The sequence below is a fragment of the Centropristis striata genome, chromosome 9 (genome assembly GCF_030273125.1).
Source record: "Centropristis striata isolate RG_2023a ecotype Rhode Island chromosome 9, C.striata_1.0, whole genome shotgun sequence".
NCBI lineage: Eukaryota > Metazoa > Chordata > Actinopteri > Perciformes > Serranidae > Centropristis > Centropristis striata.
This window is the reverse complement of record NC_081525.1, coordinates 9547473-9569047: the sequence shown is the minus strand read 5'-3', so window position 1 is coordinate 9569047 and position 21575 is coordinate 9547473. Positions and strand designations below refer to the sequence as shown.

General features: G+C 38.2%; 2 protein-coding genes across 2 annotated transcripts; both read left to right on the top strand.

The window, feature by feature from the left end:
• The first annotated feature begins 2888 nt into the window (after positions 1 to 2888).
• On the top strand, positions 2889 to 7225 carry commd2 (COMM domain containing 2). The gene is made up of 6 exons (XM_059341375.1): positions 2889 to 3065; positions 3833 to 3910; positions 4985 to 5067; positions 5424 to 5498; positions 5596 to 5694; positions 6606 to 7225. Exons 1-6 carry the CDS (start codon positions 2999 to 3001, stop codon positions 6813 to 6815), a joined length of 612 nt encoding a protein of 203 aa, XP_059197358.1. The 5' UTR covers positions 2889 to 2998; the 3' UTR covers positions 6816 to 7225.
• A 4208-nt stretch (positions 7226 to 11433) lies between these two features.
• Positions 11434 to 20482, top strand: lrrc41 (leucine rich repeat containing 41). The gene is made up of 10 exons (XM_059341747.1): positions 11434 to 11682; positions 12840 to 12926; positions 13044 to 13102; positions 13208 to 14000; positions 14995 to 15231; positions 15387 to 15554; positions 16684 to 16782; positions 17215 to 17343; positions 18029 to 18101; positions 19160 to 20482. The coding sequence occupies exons 1-10, from the start codon at positions 11565 to 11567 to the stop codon at positions 19377 to 19379; spliced, it is 1983 nt and encodes a 660-aa protein (XP_059197730.1). The 5' UTR covers positions 11434 to 11564; the 3' UTR covers positions 19380 to 20482.
• The last annotated feature ends 1093 nt before the right edge of the window (positions 20483 to 21575 follow it).

Below are 21575 nucleotides of genomic sequence, written 5' to 3'. Positions count from 1 at the left end.
TCCTGGAGGGACTTCAACACGAGTCAGGATCTGACCAACATGAGGGTTTGTTGGTTTTTGTTTTTGTTTTTTTTTTGGGGGGGGGGGGGGGGGGGGGGTTGTCATGCCAAATAGTTTTCATTCATAATTAACTACTTTTTGTACACACAATAAATGTTTTACATGTACACATTTGGTATGAGTGGTAGTTTGTACACACGTTGACCTGTCATGATCTCGATGTTATGCAGCAATTACACTAACAGGAACAGTGATTTTGGTAAAAACAGAAAAAAAATCATTGTGCAAGAGCAAGAATTGAACAAAATAAATTGGGCAGGAAAGCACAGTGCTCTGTGTAATAAATATCGCCAAGTATCAAGGAGGCTAAATATAATTCAGAAAGTGAAGTCTATTTTTATGTTGTCAAAAAATTGAAGTGATCTGCTCTTTGCACATTGAAATGCATGAAAAATTAAGCTCACCATTAAAAGAAACAAAGATACTATTAAGAAAACTAAACTATATCTGCTGGAGTGAGGCTGTTCAGTGCTTCACACACAAGCTTAGTGTGGCATGGATGTGTGGTACTCTAAATCCATGGATCACTGGATGCCACTGTGATGTGAGGACAGATGCTGCAATTAGGTGATACAATTAGAGAAATCCAGGGGTCTGATTCACAAAAGTGTTCTTAAGACATTTCTTTAAAAAAAAAAAAGATGTTCCTGAGAATGTTCTTAAATGATATTCACCTTTTTTTTCTGAAGAATTGCAGTTTGTCTTAGGAGCTCCTTAGTTTTCTCACTTAGGACGTTCTTAGATTTTTAACTTAAGATCACTACATCATTAATTAAATAGTATCAAATACAACAACAGCCTCTGATTTACTAGTCGACGAGTACATTGTGGTGTAAATTTAAACTTTTATTTTTGTCATCTGCATGAAGAGGACACAGAGTCTTCACTTCTGTTTGGTTTTAACAGACATCCACATCCTTTCTGTTCATCAGTAAAACAAGGTGACTTGACAGGTGCACACCCTCCATTTACTATAAGCATGGTGATAGGGCTGACGACTTGTGTATCACCTGCATAACTATGTTTTGTGTGCGAGCTGTCATCAGGAGAGAACTAGAACAATGCGTATCCACAGCAACGTCTCATTGTAGTTATATATAACGTTATATAGGTATAAAAAGGGACCGGTTTGGTCTCATAACTTTGACCCTTTCACTGTATTTTCACTCAATGACATTTTGTTTGAACGTTTTGTTCAGTAAAAATGTCTTGTTCAGCGTTTAGTTGGACTAACAAACACTCCAAGCAGTCGCTGTTCTGTTTCTTAGGTAAGTAACACATTTAGTTTTTGTTGAAATGTAGATCAGAAATAAAACATTACTGTCCTGCCATGTGCATGAGATGTGCTGCCTGATAGTCTACAGTCAGAGGCCACATTCAGTCCAATTTGATCTCATGTTGGCCAGAGTAGAAAACCATTGTATATCAACCAATATATTACAACACTTTCAAAGGTTTCCCTTTGTTTTAGTGTAAAAAAGTACATTCTGTAAACATTTAGAGAGAATGAACAATCAATTTACCAAACATGATAAATAGCCTTATGTCTTTTCAACATTCAGTCAGTTAACTCACTGTCGTTACACATGCATTTCAATTCACTGATAGCAGTGGATCTACAGAGAAAGATTAAAGAAATTTTGAAAAATAAGTGAAATTCAACAATATTTCTCAGTTTTTCAGCATTCAGTCTATCACTCAATGTCATTACATGTGCATTACAATTTACTGATCAGTGTTACACATAGTATGGAACTCAATAACTACAGTATTTTACTTTTTTTATGATCCAAACAATCATCAATTTTTCATATATTTAAAATCCGATCTAGTAATGTTTGCATCACCACACTTATTATTGAGTTAACAGGTTAAGTTACCTTATAAACTATTTACAAATCTATAGTTTGGGCCTCAAGGTTCCACCAATATTGTTTTTACTATTGTTTAAACTAAGTCTGATACAGATTAATTTGTACTGAAGCTACCTGGGTTACAAGGCTTGAATTAATAAACTCAGAGATTGTAGTGCAGTGGAAATATGAAGTGATGGCTCTAATCTAAAGTTTCATCATCAAGTAAGCACACACTATGGAAAAGGACATTTGTAAAAAAAAATAAATCAATAAATACATTTTTTTCATTTTGTAATGTCTCACTTATTTTAACCCTATAAAGCCTGAACCACTAAATAATTGCCAGAAAATTCTCCTTTTTTTTAAACTGGAGTGTTTATTGAACCTGCTGACAGGTAATTAACAAAAAAACCTAAAAACAATAGGCATATATGATTTCAATTTGTATCATATTTGATACATCAGTTCTTTTTGTGCAATTTGTTGCTCACCGTTTGTTCTTGAACTAACAAAAACATATAAAACCCAACATTTTTAGAACCTTTTAGAACCTTAACCTTTTAAGACTTTACTTCCTTTTAACATTTTCCTCAAACATGCAAAATATTTTTTTCCATATAACACAACATCATACATCTGCTGATATGAAGTTTTCACGCAGCAATGACTGATCCACCAGTGGAACCTGCATATAAATTTTGCTATATCTTGTATTTTTGTGCAATTTGTTGCTCAGTTTTTTTTTCTTCAACACATGTATACATCAGGTTTTTCAGGAAAAAAATATCACACTTATGATGTATAGGTCTCAAAAACTTGTGTATCAAATATGATACACTTGGCTTTAAAGGGTTAACATAAAACACTGGGTCTACTCTGGCTCTCTCTAAACACGGACTGAGCATGCGCATGGAGGAGCTGATCCGTCCACGCGGCGGCAGCATCGGGAGATGCAGTCACACACCGAAGAAGAAGAAGAAGTAGGAAGAACGACGGTCTAAGTGGTTTTCCGGGTTGCTGGATCTCGGGGTTTGTTCCTGAGTGTTTATGTTGTTTATTCGGGACTCGGCTTGTTATTCAGGATGTTGCTGGTTTTGTCTGAAGACCATAAAGAACACCTCGCCTTCCTGCCAAAGGTTGACATCGCAGGTCAGTCGCTGGTCTTGGTTCAGCTGTAATGTTCCCTCAGCACCTTCTCGGTTCGTGTTAATGTTAGGAATACGTTTATGACTTACATGGTGCATAAACACATGATGTCCGTCACAACAGTCATGGGGTTTCACTTTGCAAGTGCAGCATTAAAAAAAGGCCCATTGACAATCCCTCCCCTTCCAGCGGACCTACATTTAAAGCAGAACTATGCAGCATTTTAAACTTAATAAAACAGTTTAGAAAACATTGTGATTTTTTTCAAATTCACACAAAAAATGGTTCATAATATCAAATACAAAACTAAAAAAAAAATTAAGTCAAAGACAAAATTCAAGACTTGCAAACAAATTATTTGTGTAATTGCAAAAAAAGTTTGTTTGCTTCTGTCTTTGCGTTTGTGCTGCCAGACTTTTTGCATGCAGTTCTGACACAAATTTCAAGTGTGGGTGGATTTCTCCGGGGTAAATGGTAAATGGACTTTACCATTTACCCCTTCACACATTCACAGTCACATACTGGTGGGTGTGAGTATGAATGGGTGTGAATTAGGGCTGGGCGATATATCGATATAAAAAATATATTGATATATTTTTAAATATATGAAATTAGACCGTATCGCATATCTATCTATCTCTTTAGTCAAATATCTATATAAATGCTGCCCTTACTAGGTTTTGTCATATTTAGTTATTTTGTTGTTATTCTTTTCTCATATGAATGTATTCATCTATCTATGTATGTGTCCATGTATTTTTTGTCCTCAGTGGTGGGAGAGTTTGGTCGCATAGCGCTGGAGTTCTTAAAGAGAGGAACCAGTCCCAAGATCTACGAGGGAGCAGCCAGTAAGACCACTGCGTGCATTACACCCCCCTTACCAAGCAGCTGATTGGTCCACTGTGACTGCTGCCAAAAGCACCAGTTGACACTATGGGCATTAGTGGATTAGCCCTGGCAATATGGTGTAAAACATTTCTTTATTAAAGTCTGTAGTACTGCAATATTCCCATTGTTTATCCATCCATCCATTTTCAACAGCTTATCTGGGACCGGGCTGCAGGGGCAGCAGGCTAAGTAAAGTATTCCAGACATCCCTCTGCCCAGCTCCACAGAAAGCATCAGCTGAATTTAGGAGTTCCTATAATTGTTCTTTCCAGCATCTGACAGTATCCCCTAGTCCGGTCAGCAGATCTCCTCCTCCAATGAATAGAGCCTGCTTTCCCTTCCTGAGTCATTTAGCTGTTCGTCAGAGGCCAACTAAAAGTCCTCCTCCATAGCCATCCCAAATTTCTTCCACACCTGTTTGCTTTACTTACAGCCCAAGCCTTGTGACTGAATGGTACCCATCTGCTGCTTCAGTCTAGTCAAGTCAAGATTATTACTAAAGCGGGTTTAAAAACATCTCACGTTGACGAAAGTGCTGCACAAAGTGTATAAAAATACCAGTCAAGACAGTAAAAACACAAGAAACTCATTATGACAATAGCAACAGTAGTTTACGATCCTTAAAAAAATGCAGTATCAACAGGCACTTATCAAGCCCTATCAATAGCTTTATACATCTAGTATTTGGTTATTATTAGGTATACCTCACTAAAGTGAATGCAGTCTGACAAACAGACAGAAAATAATGATATTGTTATATGTAGTCTATATATCAATCACATACAGTAAGTGGGGTGATATTAGAACATCAACAACAGTTTGAAGTAAACATGAGAGGCTTCTACTGCTAATGATTGATATGATGTGCTACAGCTTGATACATTACTACATCTGGGTTGATTTCATTGTCCAGTGACCCTGTGATTATAACTTAAGTCTCTTATTAGTAGTAATATTAGTATCCTGCTCACGTGATATTAACAGTGTGTACCACCTATCAGGACTTTAAATCCATAATGACCCCCACCCTGCAGGGAAGCTGTGTGTTCCTGTGGAAATGGTGCAGCATGGAGTGGAAGGCCTGATGTTTCTGATGACAGAGAGCTCCAAACACATGGTGACTCTCACTCTCACTCTCTTTCTCTCTCTCTCACACACACACACACACACACACACACACACACACACACACAGCCCTGAAACTTTCTCTTTGTTTGACCTAGAAGAGGTTTATGAAGACTATTTGAGATCGTCTAGACTACTCAGACATCACAAGTCCATCCCACAGATCAGGTTCATTGTTCACATTGTGTGTCTGCACAATCATGGAGCGTTGTGCCAGCTCTGCGTGTGTGCAGTCATGCAGTGTTTTCCTTAATTAATAATGTGTGTGTGTGTGTGTGTGTGTGTGTGTGTGTGTGTGTGTGTGTGTGTGTGTGTGTGTGTGTGTGTGTGTGTGTGTGATGGGTGTAGATCTCTGAAGTGGATTTCCTGGACTCGGTGCTGGTTCTGGGCTTTGGTGAAGAGCTTAACCAGATCCTCTTACAGGTGACTTTGACTCTGTTTTCTTGATGATGATGATGATGATGATGAAGAACCATACTTCTATGCTCTCCAGCTGACTATATGAGGGTTTCTATTGCAGCTCTATCTACAACACCAGAGTCAGATCCGCAGCATCCTGAGACAGCTGCCCTCCAACCTGCCTGCTTACCACAACCTGGAATGGAGACTCGATGTACAGGTGTGTGTGTGGTCATTTAGATATTATTATTATTAATAATAATATTATTATTATTATCCAGTGGCTGTGCTTGCAAAGAGATGTAGTAAATATGTGAATTATGTTTGTTAATCTTTTTATGTTTTTTGTGCTGGTTATCAATAATGCTACCTATACATCAGAAGACTTTGAAAAGATTTGGAAAAGACTCCCGGAAAACTATCAGCTCACACCTGCTCACATTTAAAGACAGGTGTTTAGTGTTTTTAGTCCCAGTCTAGTCTCAGGCTGAGATTCTACAAAGACTGTGAATCTTGCAGGGTCACTATTTACAAGACTACAACTAGATTCTTTTAAAAATATTTCCCATCATGCTCTTAGTAAAAACTTACAAAATGGACTAGAAGCAGCTTTTGGCTGCAGCTGCTCTAGTGTGTGCAGTGGTTTTTGTTGGGAAAAAACAACAACAACAAAAACAAGAGAAGACGCCACAAAATGCCCCCTCACAAAGCTGAAAAAGGGTTTCTGTTTTTCTGACATTTTTTTTGTAAAAAATAGATATAAAGAAGAATAAAGGAACTGCGACTTGAGATAATATCAAACACATTTGATATGATCACAAACCCAAGACTAGGAAAAGACTGATATTAAACTTAGCGATGGAGATGACGGGAGCGATTTGTGACTCCAGTAGAACTCATAGATTTACTAGAATAAATAAAGTAATATAAACTTTCAGTTTTTAGACTGGGACTGGGAAAATATTTTGGTGTAAGCCCAGCATAAGTTGGTCAATTACTGAATCACTTTACACCATCATACTTTGTGCACTTGGGAACACTACAAACTGAAAAAATAGCCTGTGTTCACACGTGGTGGATTTTGACTTCTTCTCCCTTCTTAATGTGGTTTCTTCTGCTCCTTCCTGCCAGTTGGCGAGTCGCTCGGTCCGTCAGCAGGTCATTCCCTCGCTCACCATGCGCCTGCTCCTGACGTCAGGTTGTGGCAGCAGCAGTGATCACAGCAGAAAGGTTCTGCAGACAGACCCCAGCACCCTCCTGCACCTCATCGCCACACTGGAGGCCGCTCTTGCCGCCATGAAAACCAGTCATGCTCACCGCATATTTCGCAACATCAAATAGTCTCCCCGGGTCTCTCTCTGAGTGCCTTTTTTTACCTGAAAGAGACTTGTGTCTCTGTGATGTGCAGAGCAGTGATGATCTGGTCCGGGGTGGTGAACAAGACTTTTGCCTATCTGACAGGCCAATGGTCGTCATTTCATGAGTCACTACATGTGCCCTGTGGTATATAAACTGGTTTCTACAGTGCTGTAAATATTGTATTAAAGTGTAAGACAAGATGAAACACAATGCTGATTATGCCTCGTGCTGCCAGAGAAAGCTGTATTTCGTGGTGGTGTCTGGTGTCTTTGGTGACCTTTTCCAGGCTGGTGCACTTTCTGCTCTTGGACAGGTTTGTGTTTGTAATCTAGTTCAGTGGACATTCAAAACATGCCTTTTCTTAACTATTTCCATTAAAAGACTTGAATTGAGCATTTACTATATGTCTTAAGCGAGGCTCAACAGTGTTTGTGTGATTACTCAATGCCAGAAGGCGAAAACAAAGGTTCTGCTCTGCAGGTTTCTTAGAGTTTACATTCCTAATGACTTTACTATTTACAGTTTACCACAACCTAGAATATTCCATTGGAATATTCTTGAAATTCAATAATTATTTGCTGAAAAGTAATTAGTTCTGTAATAGATTTCATCATTCAAGTTGGCAAATATACAGATATCCAAAATATCCCATCTTTGTAGCTATACTAGTTTAACGCATGAAAATAAGCTTGAAGCCCATCAGCTACAGTCTGAAATGGATGTCCTGTACCAGTGGTGGAAAAAGCATTCAGATCTCTTCCTTCAATAAAACTAGTAATACCACTCTGTGAAATGACTCCATAACAACTAAAAGTCCCGCATTCAAAACTCACTGAAGTATCAGCATCAACATGTACTTAAAGTATAACAAGTAAAAGTACTTGTTATGCAGATGGCCCACTCAGATTGTTTTCAGTCATTTATTTGTTATCCTTAAATAAAAATAAAAAAGTCAAATCACTTTAATCAATTTGTCATGTTTATGTTAAATCTCGACCTGTAAAGTAAAAGCTAAAGCTCTCAGCTTAATTTAGTGGATTAAAAAGTATAATATTCACCCCAAATTGTAGTGCAGTAGAAGTATAAAGTTGCATAAAATAGAAATACTCAAATAAAGTATAACTTCGTCAAAATTGTACTTCAGTACAGTACTTGAGTAAATGTGCTTAGTTACTTTCCACCACTGTCTTGTACACAGAGAAGGCCAAGGGTGCATTTATCTGCTCAAAGGCAAGATGGATTTTTTTTTATATAGAAAAAAATAGGCAGGCCAAGAAGTATTTCAAAAAAACACATGTTAATAATGTTTTGAGTGATGATCAGGATACAATAAATGATCATATTTTCACATTATATAAGACTTTCTATATTTCCAATTACTCTAACCAAGATGCTGATTATTTCCTGGATTTATTGAAAATTCTTCCTAATGGAAAGGCACCGGGCCAAGGTGGCCTTACAAAAGAGTTTCATAAACACTTCTGGACTGAAACTATGTGATTTATGATGCTTTTAATGAATGTACAGCCATCTCTGCTTTCCCACTTACTATGAAATGAGGTATTATCACGCTTGTCAGCAAGTTTCCAAGTCAAACGAGGTATTAGACAGGGGTGCCCAAATAGTCCTTTATTATTTATTTTAGAATCAGAGTTGATTGCGGTGTAAGGAATTCTTAATTAGCCAATTTGCAGATGATACAGCTCTTTTTCGTTAGCAATTGAAAAAAAAAATCTCTTCTCAAAAGCATCAGGTCTGACTTTAAATCCAAGGAAATGGGAACTTTTAGCCGTCCATAGCTTGGTAACATAGCAAATATCCCAGTTAAAGATGAGATAAATACCTTGTAATAACAACAAGTTGAATAACAGAAGTGTTGATCATTACTTCCAGATTGAAAGCTGTGGAGAAATCATTAAGTGTATTTTAGGTTGTATTCTTCTGTCCAAGGCCGATGGTTTGTCAAGACTTTTGTACCCATAACACTCATTCTACACTTCATCAAAAGCAGTGGTGGAAAGTAAATAAGTAGCCTACATTTACTCAAGTACTGTACTTAAGTACAATTTTGAGGTACTTGTACTTTACTTGAGTATTTCCATTTTAATAAACTTCTACTCCACAACATTTTGAGGCAAATCTTGTACGTTTTACTCCACTACATTTAGCTGACAGCTTCAGTTACTTTTCAGATCAAGATTTAACATAAAAAAATGATACATTTAAAGTGATTAGACTTTTTTTTTAAATTAAACCTCATAACAGTATAGTATCTAGATAAAATGAGCCCCATCTTTACAAAATTAAAACATACATTACATAAATGCATCAATACATATATATGTATTATATATAGAATATATAAATGAAAATGGCCAGGACTGGGTTTCTGTGCAATCTGCATTAGCGTAAATTTTGACTGCAGGACTTTTACTTGTAGTGGAGTAATTTCACAGTGTAGTATTAATGCTGCAGCATCAGTGCTTGGTCCCTAATGATAAAAATAAGAATGATGATAATAATAATAATAATAATAATAATATATTTGGAATATATTTAACAACCTGAGGGGGTCCATTCTGCATTAAGAGTACTTTTTCTGTTGATACTTTAAATAGAAAACAAAGAGCTTTGGCGCTCCAGAAGAACTTCCAGTTCAAGCGAGGAGCAAGGAGCATAAATAAGAGAAGTAAGACATACCCAATGAGGCTCAAAGGATCCTCAAACAGAAACAACAGGGGCAGCAGTGGTGGTTCCCAGCATTCAGACAGCAATAAGCAAAATAACCTCAGATTATTTAAGCGTGTATGCTGTGGAATTATGTACACTCCTTTTAGCAGTTGATTGGGTGGAAAACAGTAAAGCAAACAAAATACTCAACTGTAGTGACTCAGTTTCAGCACTGTCATCTGTCAAGACCAGAGCAGCCAAATTACACAAAGATCTACTGTATGAAATCCTATTTATGTTATCTGGATTAATAGAACAAGGAAAAATATTGTATTTATTTGGGTCCCGGCCCATTCCGTAATCCCAGGAAATGAAAAAGCAGACAAGTTGGCGAAGGAGGCAGTAAAGAGGGAAGATGTAGAAATAAGGGTCAAAATCAGAGGGAAAAAGCATAATCTGGAGGGAATTGGAGAAAAAATGGCAAAAGTACTGGGATCGGAGAAACTCAGGGAAGGCACCTGCATAAAATTCAGAACTCAACTAGGACTGCCAAATATGAAATTAGACTGCCACCACAGTGCCACCTAGGGGCAGATCAATAAAACCTTAAAGGGTTATCCTCAGGAGGGCATTGACAATAATTGTACCAAGTTTTGTATAATAATGCACAAACCATCCCTTTAATCCTCATACAGTGTCTGAAGGAGGACTCTTAACTGATATGTATAAGTTAGAAGAGGCAGGTAGCAATGGTGAAAAGTAACTTTGTACATTTACTCAAGTACTGGACTAAAAGTACAATTTTGAGGTACTTTTATGTACATTTTATGTAACTTTATACTTTCTACTCCACTACATTTTGAGGCAAATATTGTACTTTTACTCCTCTACATTTAGCTGACAGCTTGAATTACTTTTCAAGTCAAGATTTAAAATGAAAAACATGATACATTTAAAATGATTACCCATTTTTATAAATCAAACCACTTAAAAGTTTATTAGGTAGTTAAAATGAGTGGAATGGAGTCATTTCACAGTGTGGTATTAGTACTTTTACTGAAGTAAAGGATCTGAACACTTCTTCCACCACTGTCTTTTTTACTGCTTTACTTTTTTTTTTTTATTAATTAATTTTAATTTTAATTTTTTATTTATTAATTTATTTTTTATTTTTTATTTTTTATTTTTTATTTTTTATTTTTTATTTTTTATTTTTTATTTTTTTTCTGCGTTTCTGCGCATGCGCGTCTTTTTCGCTTCTGCGCATGCGTGGCTTTTTTCGCTTCTGCGCATGCGCGTCTTTTTCCGCTTCTGCGCATGCGCGTCTTTTTCCGCTTCTGCGCATGCGCGGGATTTTTTTGCTTCTGCGCATGCGCGAACTTTCTGAGTTTCTGCGCATGCGCGGCTTTTTGCGCATGCGCATTACGCAGCGGGCCGCGCATGCGCAGAAGCGAAAATGCCGCGCATGCGCAGAAGCGAAAAAAGACACGCGTGCGCAGAAGCGCAGAAAAAAATAAATAAAAAATAAATAAAATAAATAAAATAAATATAAAAATAAAAAAAAAAAGTAAAAAAAAAATAAAAATAAAAAGAAGTAAAGTAGTGGTGGAAGAAGTGTTCAGATCCTTTACTTTTATTTCTCTTAAGTTACATGATTTACACAGATTGTTATTACTATGCCAATAACCATCCTTTGTTACATCCTTTTTGAGTGAAAATAAATGTGATATGTTACACTTTTGGTGAAGTTTTTTGTGTTTCCTGCAAAACTTGAAAAAATGAGTTAAGCGATTGCTTTAACAGGGTGACGATATGTTCAGATATCACACCAACCTGATGCCAATACTCAAACCATTTCCTGAACCAGCGGGGCTTCAAACGCCATCAATGACGCCACTCGCCCTTAAAGAAACAAGCCTCGATTCGCGCTTCAGAAAAGACTTCCCGGATTACTCGACACAAGCTCATAGACTAGTCCGTCCCATCACTAGAGCTGTGTCTAGCATGTTTAACATCGTGACTAACGACGTTTGTAAATGATACACATTTCACTAGTAAACAATGCAGGATACTGCTCGCAAAACATACCAAAACAACCCAAAGGAGATATGTCTCAAGGAGATGTGTTTTCGAGCTGTCAGGGAACATTTTGCTGCTCTGGGCATTGCTGCTGTTCTGGGTAAGTTACTTTTCTGTAACGATACTTTAGCTTACCCAAGGACTGACGCTATCTATTAACGCTACTAGTAGATCACGCTGCTAGTAGATGCTAGCGTTTAGCTTTACATGTCCCCAATAATAAGCGGAGGCAGCCAGCTACACTGAGCTCCATTAAAACCTCTTTAAGTTAAGACTATATTTTCAGTGCGGAATTTGACTCGTTAACGTGTTTTCGTTGCTCTCAGTGTACCAGAATACATAAACATAACACTGAAGCAGACACAGCTAACACATATCTGTCTGTGATGTGATGTAAAACGATTAGCTTTACAGCTAACTAACGTAGTGTGTTTTATAGCTCACGTGCTACATATCGTCACCCTGTTGAGATAATCGCCTAACTAATTTTTCAAGTTTTGCAGGAAACACAAAAACTTCACCAAAATGTAACATAGATATGACATGTATTGATCATTTCATTCAAAAAGATTGTAACTAAGGATGGATATTGGCATAGTAATAACACTGTGTGTAAATTATGTAACTTAAGAGAAATAAATTACTTTTTTAACATGCCTTTGTGACTTAAGCAAGATATGGTAACACTTTATTTTGAAGGTGTCTACATAAGAGCCTGTCAGAAACATGACATGACAAGTATCATGAGCATTAATGTTACTTCAAAGTGTCATTAATGTTCATGAAACACCCATGTCATGTTTATGACGCGCTCATGTCACTCTTATGTAGACACCTTCAAAATAAAGTGTTACCAATATTAGTGTCAACAATAAAACACTGATAAACTAAACTGATAACTAAACAATCTCCCTCTAGCTCTTCTTTGCTGGGTTCTTATCTGATGCCTATGAATGTGGCAAATTGTCAAAGAAGTGATGATCTTAAAGGGGTAAAATCACATGATCTGATCAACTGAGGATGATTTTACCATAGGTGGCCGGCATCATGAGGAGATGATTTAGGCAAAAAAACAAACAATTTTGACAAAAAATGACTTAGGCGATTATTTTAACAGTGTGACGATTTTAACAACCACAGACTACTGACTCTTTTCATATGGATTTGGCTGAAGTGTTTTTGTTACTCGTGCTGTGATAAAGGGGTTGTTGTCCACGTTTGTAATGTTCTAACCTCAAGCAATCTGTCATAACATAGATCTTCCAACACCTCTCATAAAGGATCTTATTCCTTATCTGACTGTATGTCAGCTGGATGAGGTCCAGCCTTCCCTTAACCAGAGAGGTAAGAATTTTTTAAATGCAAAAAGTGATTAAAGTATCAGTACAGTATCACCTTTGTTTTAAACAGAGGAATTCATGATTAAGTTTCACTTCTCTTTTTTTTTTTGCCTTGCTTCAGGAATATCAACTCACTGTGGATGGATTGGAGTACTGCAGGATATGTGTGGACCCAACCATGTAGGTGCAATCTTGTACTTAAATTTACATATAATTAACAATCTAATATAGTAACATTTAGAACCTAGTAATAATATTTAATATGTTTCTTGTGTTACATTTCAGGCCATAGACTTCCACACAGAAGAAGAGGCCAAACATGAAGTTATGAGAACGCTCTTTACTCTCGTGTTCTATGGCCTCACAAACCCCTTTGTAAAAAGAAATATCACAAATTTGAACACCCCATCCTTCCTGAAGGCTGCAGCTAAATGCATTAAACATTTTTTCCTTACTAGGCCAGTTGAAAGTTTAACTGCGGAGCAGCGCCCTCTTCTGGACCTCTTAGAGAAAGGCATCAGGAGCGTTGGAGTATCACAGTACATAGATCTATCAAACAGAAAGACACAAACTGCATTGTATGTCCTCCATCGCCTGCTGGACCATGGGGTGGCTAAAAAAGTTGTTGTACATGTGCAGTGTCCCACGATTCTGGCCTGGATCCTACATGGCAGGGGGTCTCAGTATGTGAACCCTGTGCTGAAGAACCTGATGCACAGCAAAACAGCAAGCTTTGTGTCACAAGTCACATCAGCCAGTTCAGACGGGGCCAGTTGCAGTTTACACCTTGAGACCGGGGCTTCAGAAGATCAGGAGGATCAAGTCATTCCCCGCAAACGTTCAAAGTGGGCTTCAATATTTGCTGAGGAGGCGGACTCTGGAAAAACAAACTTTAACGTGGATCCGCAGGTTCTCTGTCAAACCTTTACTCCGTGTGATGGTTCCCCGGTAAAGGCGTGTCAATGGGGGCAGATTGAGTCTTTGGAGATCAGGCAGTGCAGGTCTGACTCCCTCAGAGTGCTCAACTCCGCCTTGCCCACATTTTTCTGCCTTCGCTGTTTAACTCTTCACAGCTTTTGTAAGTTTGCTAATGAATGTGCCAGTAAGTTCAGGGGTGAGGGGGTTCCAAGTTTATTATGGTTATGGTAGCATTTACCTGTGCTTCCATGCAATTCGCAACATTGACAGATTGGAGAATATGAATTAGCATTTAGTAGCATTTAAAGGTTCAGCGTGTCCTCGCAAAGCTAATTTTTTGGTATATTTTTTCATCCAAGTTTATTAGCTTGCAGTCTTCTTCACTGCCTCTGTTGGCTCATTTCTGCAAAGCGTCCTGTTCATCAGTGAAATTGTTTGAACCTGTTTTAAGGAAAGTGTATGTCATCTGTGGCCATTTACATGCGCAAGAAACAAACAATACTGGGACCAAAGAAACTGCTCCATTGTATTACTATATGTCAAACACTAGCTTTTGTTGTCTTGGCCTTTAAAGTGACAGAATTAATAATACACATTTTCTGTCTAACCTCTTACCTGGAGACCTATTTATCAGTCTAAATATTTTTTTATATAATTTGCGTTAGTGTTTGAGAGATGTCTTCCTTCTCTCGATTATAATAGTTCACCGGGCCTATGGTGCTCAATGTGCCAAAAATACATTAGAAAGCTCAACAACAATGAATCTTTCCAGAAATCATGACCAACTTACTCAAGATAATCCACAGACTTTGTTGGGTGCAGTTTCATTTATGCGTTATTTTCATTCCAGTATTTGGATAAAATATTTTCTGCATGCTGAAATCTACATCCCAACAAAGAATGAAATGTAATATGGAACAGCCAGGTGAGGAGAGAGGAATGAAGGGAGGAAGCGTTACAGTCCAAGTTTTGAAAATTGAACCGCAGCAATATTCAAAGGGATGAATTTAAATTCATGGGATCAGTAGACAGTATTAGTTTATTGAATCTGTTAAATCAGTCGATAAGGCTGAAATAGAGGATTATTTAATCTCCAAAACTAGACAACACAATTGTTTAATTTGGTTTATTTGTTTGTGTGTATGTTTCTTCAGCGACCCTCAGGGACTCAGACGTGTTGGCTCTAGCCAGAGCCCTGAAGCAGCTCTCAGAGAGCTCCCACAGCTCTCTCACTGCTCTGAGCATCAGCGTCCTGCCGCACAGCAGTCTGGTGGAGATCCTGCTAGACTCCAGTCCCAATGTGACTTCCCTGCATGTGGAGATCCAGACTGTGATGTGGGGACCACGCTTCATACCACATTATCCCAGGACTGCTGAGTCAGACATGTCAGGTGCTGTGAATCTTCTTTCCAAAATGAAGAAAGTCTTTAAGTGAACAGGATTGAAAGAGTGTTATAATTGTTGAAACACATAGAGTTTCAGTACTGCTAATACTAGGTGTCGTGTGTAAACAATCAGCTTAAGGTGACTGTTTGTTAACCTGCAGCCGAGCTGCCCCTGGAGAAGCTGGTCCTCAAAGTAACGGAGCTCCAAACAGATCTGAACTTCGTCACATCTCTGCTGAGGCGTTCTCCACGTCTTGACTCACTTCATGTAGCCGGGATGAGATTACCCACCGGATCCTCCGAAGGCCAACTTCTCACCATTCTCTCAGGTAATAGCTCACATCACTGTAAGGCAGATCAAGTGTCCAGGCTTCTTAAAGGTGACAAAACACCAAAGCATTGCATTGTGAGATTTTACTATTTATTTTTTTACAGAATATTATGTTGGAAAAAGATACTTGGGTAATTTAGAAATGGTGTCATCACAGCAGAGAGTGCTCCGACTTCAAATCCGCTGGCAAGCGGCACAGCATGACAAATTTAACATTACTTTAGCATAGGGATTCCCAAAGTGTGGTGCGTGGACCCCCAGGGGTGCGTGAGATGAAAAATGTGATGGCGGTCTGATAATTACACAATTAAATTTCCCCCCCCCATACAATAAAGACGTGTAAATAAACATTTCCTTTGTAAAATGTAAAATCAAAAACTGTAATATTAATTAATAAATAAATGCAGGCTATTCAAAATGCACTTCATCTTAAAATGAAGCATAGAAGAATTTACCTTCTACCATTTTTCCAACCTGTGTTATGATGACGGGGTTGTTTTAGCTCCACGCTCATTTAAACTTGCTGCAATTTTTGTTCAACGCGGCTCAAAATATTATAACATTTTCCCCAACTTATGTGCTTTCTGCCTCTGATCCTGAGCCTGTCATCATCCTCTTTGCTCTTAAAAGTGGAAGCTTGCGCATAACTGTGTTTCAGATTAATTTAAATGTGAGAGCACATTGTTGTGATCGTGATTATTTTATTATATGTGTGTTCTGGTCATTTGAGCATGATTAAACATGCTGCCTTTAATATGGCTATAAAAAAGCTTATTGCAATTTTTTTTTTTTTTTGAAGGTGTGGGGGATTGGGGGTGCGTCAACCCGGTTGGGACATAGAAGGGGGTGTGCGGCTAAAAAAGTTTGGGAACCGCTGCTTAAGCACATAGGACAAGAGCTTAAGGTCACTGTAGCAAAATATAGCAGCTTCTCACTGGTAGACAGACTTAGCATTTCTGCACTGGTGCACGCTTATTACTCATCAGTTGACATAAATATATCTATATCTACAATAAGCTAAGATCTGTCTGTACTGCCATAATGTCAGCCTGGATAATTGATCTATGTAACTCTAAACCGAATCTAATCTGAATTGCTGTCAATAACGACATTTGGTCAACTTTTAGAGTCAAATCACTTCTTGAGGAGTCTCAACTTGGAGGACATGAAGCTGTGTGATTCTCTCCCCAAGATCCTAAATCTACTGAGAGACTGCAAGTTGGAAGGTAAGAAAAGGACGATGACTCATGATTTCAGGAGAGCCATCAATGCAAACACCAGCTATTAGTATTTCCGTAAAAGGAAAATTGATCCTCACAGGTGTATGAACATAAGAGAAATGTAAATAGATTTTCTTTTTACTTAAAATTAAACAGGACTCAGTATTTTTTTGTAGTCAAGTTGGCTCCAGCTTTGTGTTGTCTGCAGGACTTGCATGCAGCGTTTCAACATCTTTATAATTTTCTCTAAGGAAGTGTGAGGACACACAAATGGCATTTGAAGTCAGAATCAGCTTATTGGCTTTTATACTGCATCTTTACGAACACTGAAGTGACTTTATTCATCTCAAGGTCTGGAACTGAATTCACCATATGTTATCATTTGTACTGAGCCCAGTGCAGGGTTTATTCTTTGCCTGTTTTTTCTCTCTATTTTAGAGCTGCGATTGAATGACTGCCGCCTTCTTGAGAAGTCGAACGACAAGGAGGAGGTTTTGCAGCAGCTGGTGGCTGCTCTGAAGTCGGTGTCTTCTCTCCACACACTCAGCCTGGCTCAGAATCGGCTAGGTAAGCACTTCCTTAACATCTTTCCATTTCCAGGATTCAATTTGGGGAAACAAGTACATCAGTAGCAATACTGCTGCTGAACTCTGAGCTGACACGGTGCATGAGCTAAGGCTATATGACCTCAAGGCTGCTGGCAGGTTCCACTGTTCCACATAGCCCGGATGTGGAGAGGACGCTGGCGCGTTTAGGTGCCGCTTCTCCCTCCGAAAAAAGTTTGTCCTGTTTCGACCCTAAGAGGTAAGAAACTCTTACCCTGCGCTACTGGACGGCTAGGGAAGGACAGCTAGCCTCCAGTATTCCTGCCGCCGCTGCAGCACACAGATCTCCTCCAAAGTCTCTCCCCCACCCGCAACCTCAGATCTTCAGAGGCCAAACTACTGACCCCATCACCAGGAGCCTTCTCCACTGCTGCCCCAACCCTCTGGATCCCTCCCTACTCAGATCCCCAATTCAAACTCACTCCACGCCTTCAAAAATCAACTCAAAATCCACCTTTTCAAAATGGCTTACAAGACCTGAACTCATAATCTCTCATCTTTTATTTAGTTTTTGTTTTTTCTGCATTTTGTGCTTGTGTGTGTCTCTATTCTGTTATGTTAAGCGACTTTGGGCACCTTTTTAAAAGTGCTATTAAAATCAAATGTATTATTTTATTAGTAATTGATGTGACTCTCTGTGTCAACAGCAAAGAATGTGTGTGTTCTGGCAGAACTGTTCTCAGGATCCTCACCAAGCTCAGTGAGACACCTCGACATCAGGTAAGAAGGCAGAAAAAATATAAAGGCATGTATTTGATAGTTTTTATTTCTTGTTTTCGTTTATTTTTCTTTTAGAATATTATTGCTTTGTAAAAAAGTGGATGGTATATAGTGAAGAGTCTCTGTAATATCTTGTGTATGTTTGTTGTCTTTTCTCTTCGTTGAACAATGCAATATTTGTTGATATCACAATGTCTGCCACAATACTATACAAATATTGTGTTTTTTATTTTTTTTATTATTTGACAGTTATAGTTACTTTGCAGATTCCAGCTTTTGTCATGATTAGCTTGTATCATATTTTGCATTGTTATAGATTTAACTAACAGTCAAGAAAAGATAGTTAAACTTAGCTCCACCTCTTGCATGCACATTTAAATGCTGCTTATATGTATCCGTATCTCTTACAATAATCCAATGATATAATATATCAAATTATTTTTTGAGACAGACTATTATGCTTAAGCACTTTTTCTTTGATAGTAATAGGATATTTGCTTGTTAATGCTTCTGTACTTTTACTTTACATTTACAGGGTTCGTACGGGTGCTTGAAATCCTTGAAAATGCTTGAATTTAAATGTATTTTCAAGGTTTAAAAAGTGCTTGAATTTTGGATAAAGTGCTTGTAAATGCCTGAAATACTTACTGTATTTCTCTTGCAATCTGACTATATCCATCTATAGACTATAGATAATCACATGTTCAATGTAAAAAATAAAAAGTAGTCTATCTGAAATGAAGACCGTTCCTCCTAAAAGTGTAATACCATCGCTGTTGGTATGGTTCAGTGAAATCTCCCCCTTTTAGTATGTAAGTACTCGTCTAAAACATGCAATTTACAACAGGTGTAAGATACTGGAAAAGCTTGAAAATTGACCTTGAAAGTCCTTGAAAAATGCTTAAATTTGACCACTGCTAAAGTGTACGAACCCTGCATTTAGAATGCAGGACATATAGTTGTTGTTGTTGTTGTTGTTGTGTATAGTGTGGTGGGGGTGTTTTTTTTATTTCTTTTTAACATTAAATAAAAAATGTGCTGGCCTTTGTCTTGAACAGCTCTAACTTCATTAAGCCTGCTGAGCTGTTGGAGTTTGCTGAGAGATTGAAGAGACATCATCCACCCCACCGATTGACCCTTGACCTGAGGAAGAACCCGGGGGATCGAGACCCCGACACGTGGAACGATGCGCTGAGGATGCTCGATCCGTTCTGTGTTCTCCTGGTTGAAGGATGGAATTCCACTAACACAATGGCAGACCACATCAGCAATATGTAAACGAAGCTAGAGGACCAGCTACGGGTGTCACACAGAGTTGGAATGAAATGAGCCTGTGAAAACATTATGTACATCTTGTAATTTTCTCTCTTTTACAGTTGACAGTGGTCGGTTTGAAATTCAGTTCAGATAGTTGCAGATTCCAGTGACACGTTTTCTCACAAGTTTTGTGGGTTTTCTGGAAGTTGTCAAACCACAGCTGCAGCATTAGTCATTTTTCCACTGTCCATTGGATGCAGTATTGTTCTAAACAGTCAAAATTTCACCACGTGTACAAGTTCCTACAGACATTTTGTTTTTATATCATAATTACAATTATGATACAACATCTTATTTTGCTTTGATTAGTTGTGTGACATTTCATTAGTTCAACTTATGTTGCATTTATTAAATGTAACATTTGATTTGTTCTAAGGCAGTGATTCCCAACCGGGGGGGCCCGACCCCGCAGGGGGGCGCCAATGATCCATGGGGGGTCGCGACGCCCTCTTGTTTTTAAGGGGTGTAATAAATCGAATGTGTTAAATACAGATGAGTCAGCATTTAATTCATGATTGGGACAAAAACAACTACCGTAGATAAGGGCTACATTTAACTTTTTTTTTTTTTTTTAAATAGAAAAATCACTATAGAAAAGTTTAAAAATAAAAGCTATATTGCGAGAATAAGGACATGTGTAACATCCCTCCTGCAGTATACACAGGTAACCTCACCAAGCGGTAACCTCACCTAGCGGCAACCTCACCTAGTGGTAACCTCACCTAGTGGCAACCTCACCTAGTGGCAACCTCACCTAGTGGCAACCTCACCTAACAACAGAAACACAGAGCTAATGGAAAAATGGCGAAGCATCGGAGACGAAAATGCTGAATATCTCAAAAAGAAAAAGAGAGGGCACCATGAAAGTTACATTGAGGTCGGCTTCATAGAAGCAACGGACAATGGGGGGGTCGCCAAAGTTTACAATGGTAAAAATGTGGGTCCCTCAAGAAAAAATTTGGGAACCACTGTTCTAAGGTATCATAACAATTGCACACCTGGAAAATAAAGGCGCATCCTCTTAGGTTGACATTTGAATCATTTATTAAACCAACGTCTGTTACACTTCCAGAGTCTTTCCTCGGACAGAGTGTGAGTGACAGTGGACATTAAGATACAAATGAAAAACCTGGAGAATTGACGTTGAGGTGAAGAGCGGTTTCACAGCAGCTTTCTCACACCTTCTTTTCATTGTCATTTTCTTTACATGAGATGAACAGCATCAACACCGACTACTAAATCATCATTAGTAGGAACCAAGTAGAAAAAACAATCAGAAAAACAGATTAAAAGACCTTAATCTTTTTCTTAGTGGATTTTTCAAAGCAAAATACTTTTAACACTTATTTTCTGTAAATTCAGTTTGTTTTCCTTGTATATTCTTATATTTTAGTAAATTAAAGTTGAAGAGAGTGAAGACCCCATGTCTGCATGCTAACAGGTTGATTTGCTGGGTCTATATAACCATCTCTTACATAAAACAAACACACACCACTTACACTCTCAGACATACTGCTGCAACATTACAACTTGGCCAGACTATCTCCAAGGCTTCTCGTTTTCTTTGATTTTACAGGAAATGGAACTAAAACATTTGGCCATATTCATACCTTCTAAAGAAGTTAGTTGAAAATGAGTGAAACATTTGTCCTGATGATTTTTTTTCTTCTTTTTTATATGAGTGACATTAACTGAAATTTTGCCAATTTAAATTTTCTCTAAGAAATGATTGGCTGTCAGAAAACAGGAACACATCTTTCTGCCAAAAACAGATATTGTGATAAGACTTAAAACTGCTGTAGCAACCTAGCATGGCACAGGACGGCCTCTTCAGTGTCTCCGTTAGAGGGTGGGAAACTGTAGTTCACACAATAATCTTGTCAGTTATTCTGCTAGTCACCAATTCATCTTTAGTCTTGAGTTAGGACAGTGTTTAAAGCTATGAGGACAGGATGTTTGCATAATGTATTCGTCTGCGTTTAGCAGCTAGTTTGATGATCAGAAAATGGTGGTTAATCTCAGGTGGTCATATTGTGCAATAAGTAGGAAGCTGTCTCTCTTTGCACAGAATGATTGCAGCATGGTTCAGCGAGAGATGGTGATACTGTAGATTGATGGCTAACTTCTGCAGCCCACAATCTCAATGACACAACAAGG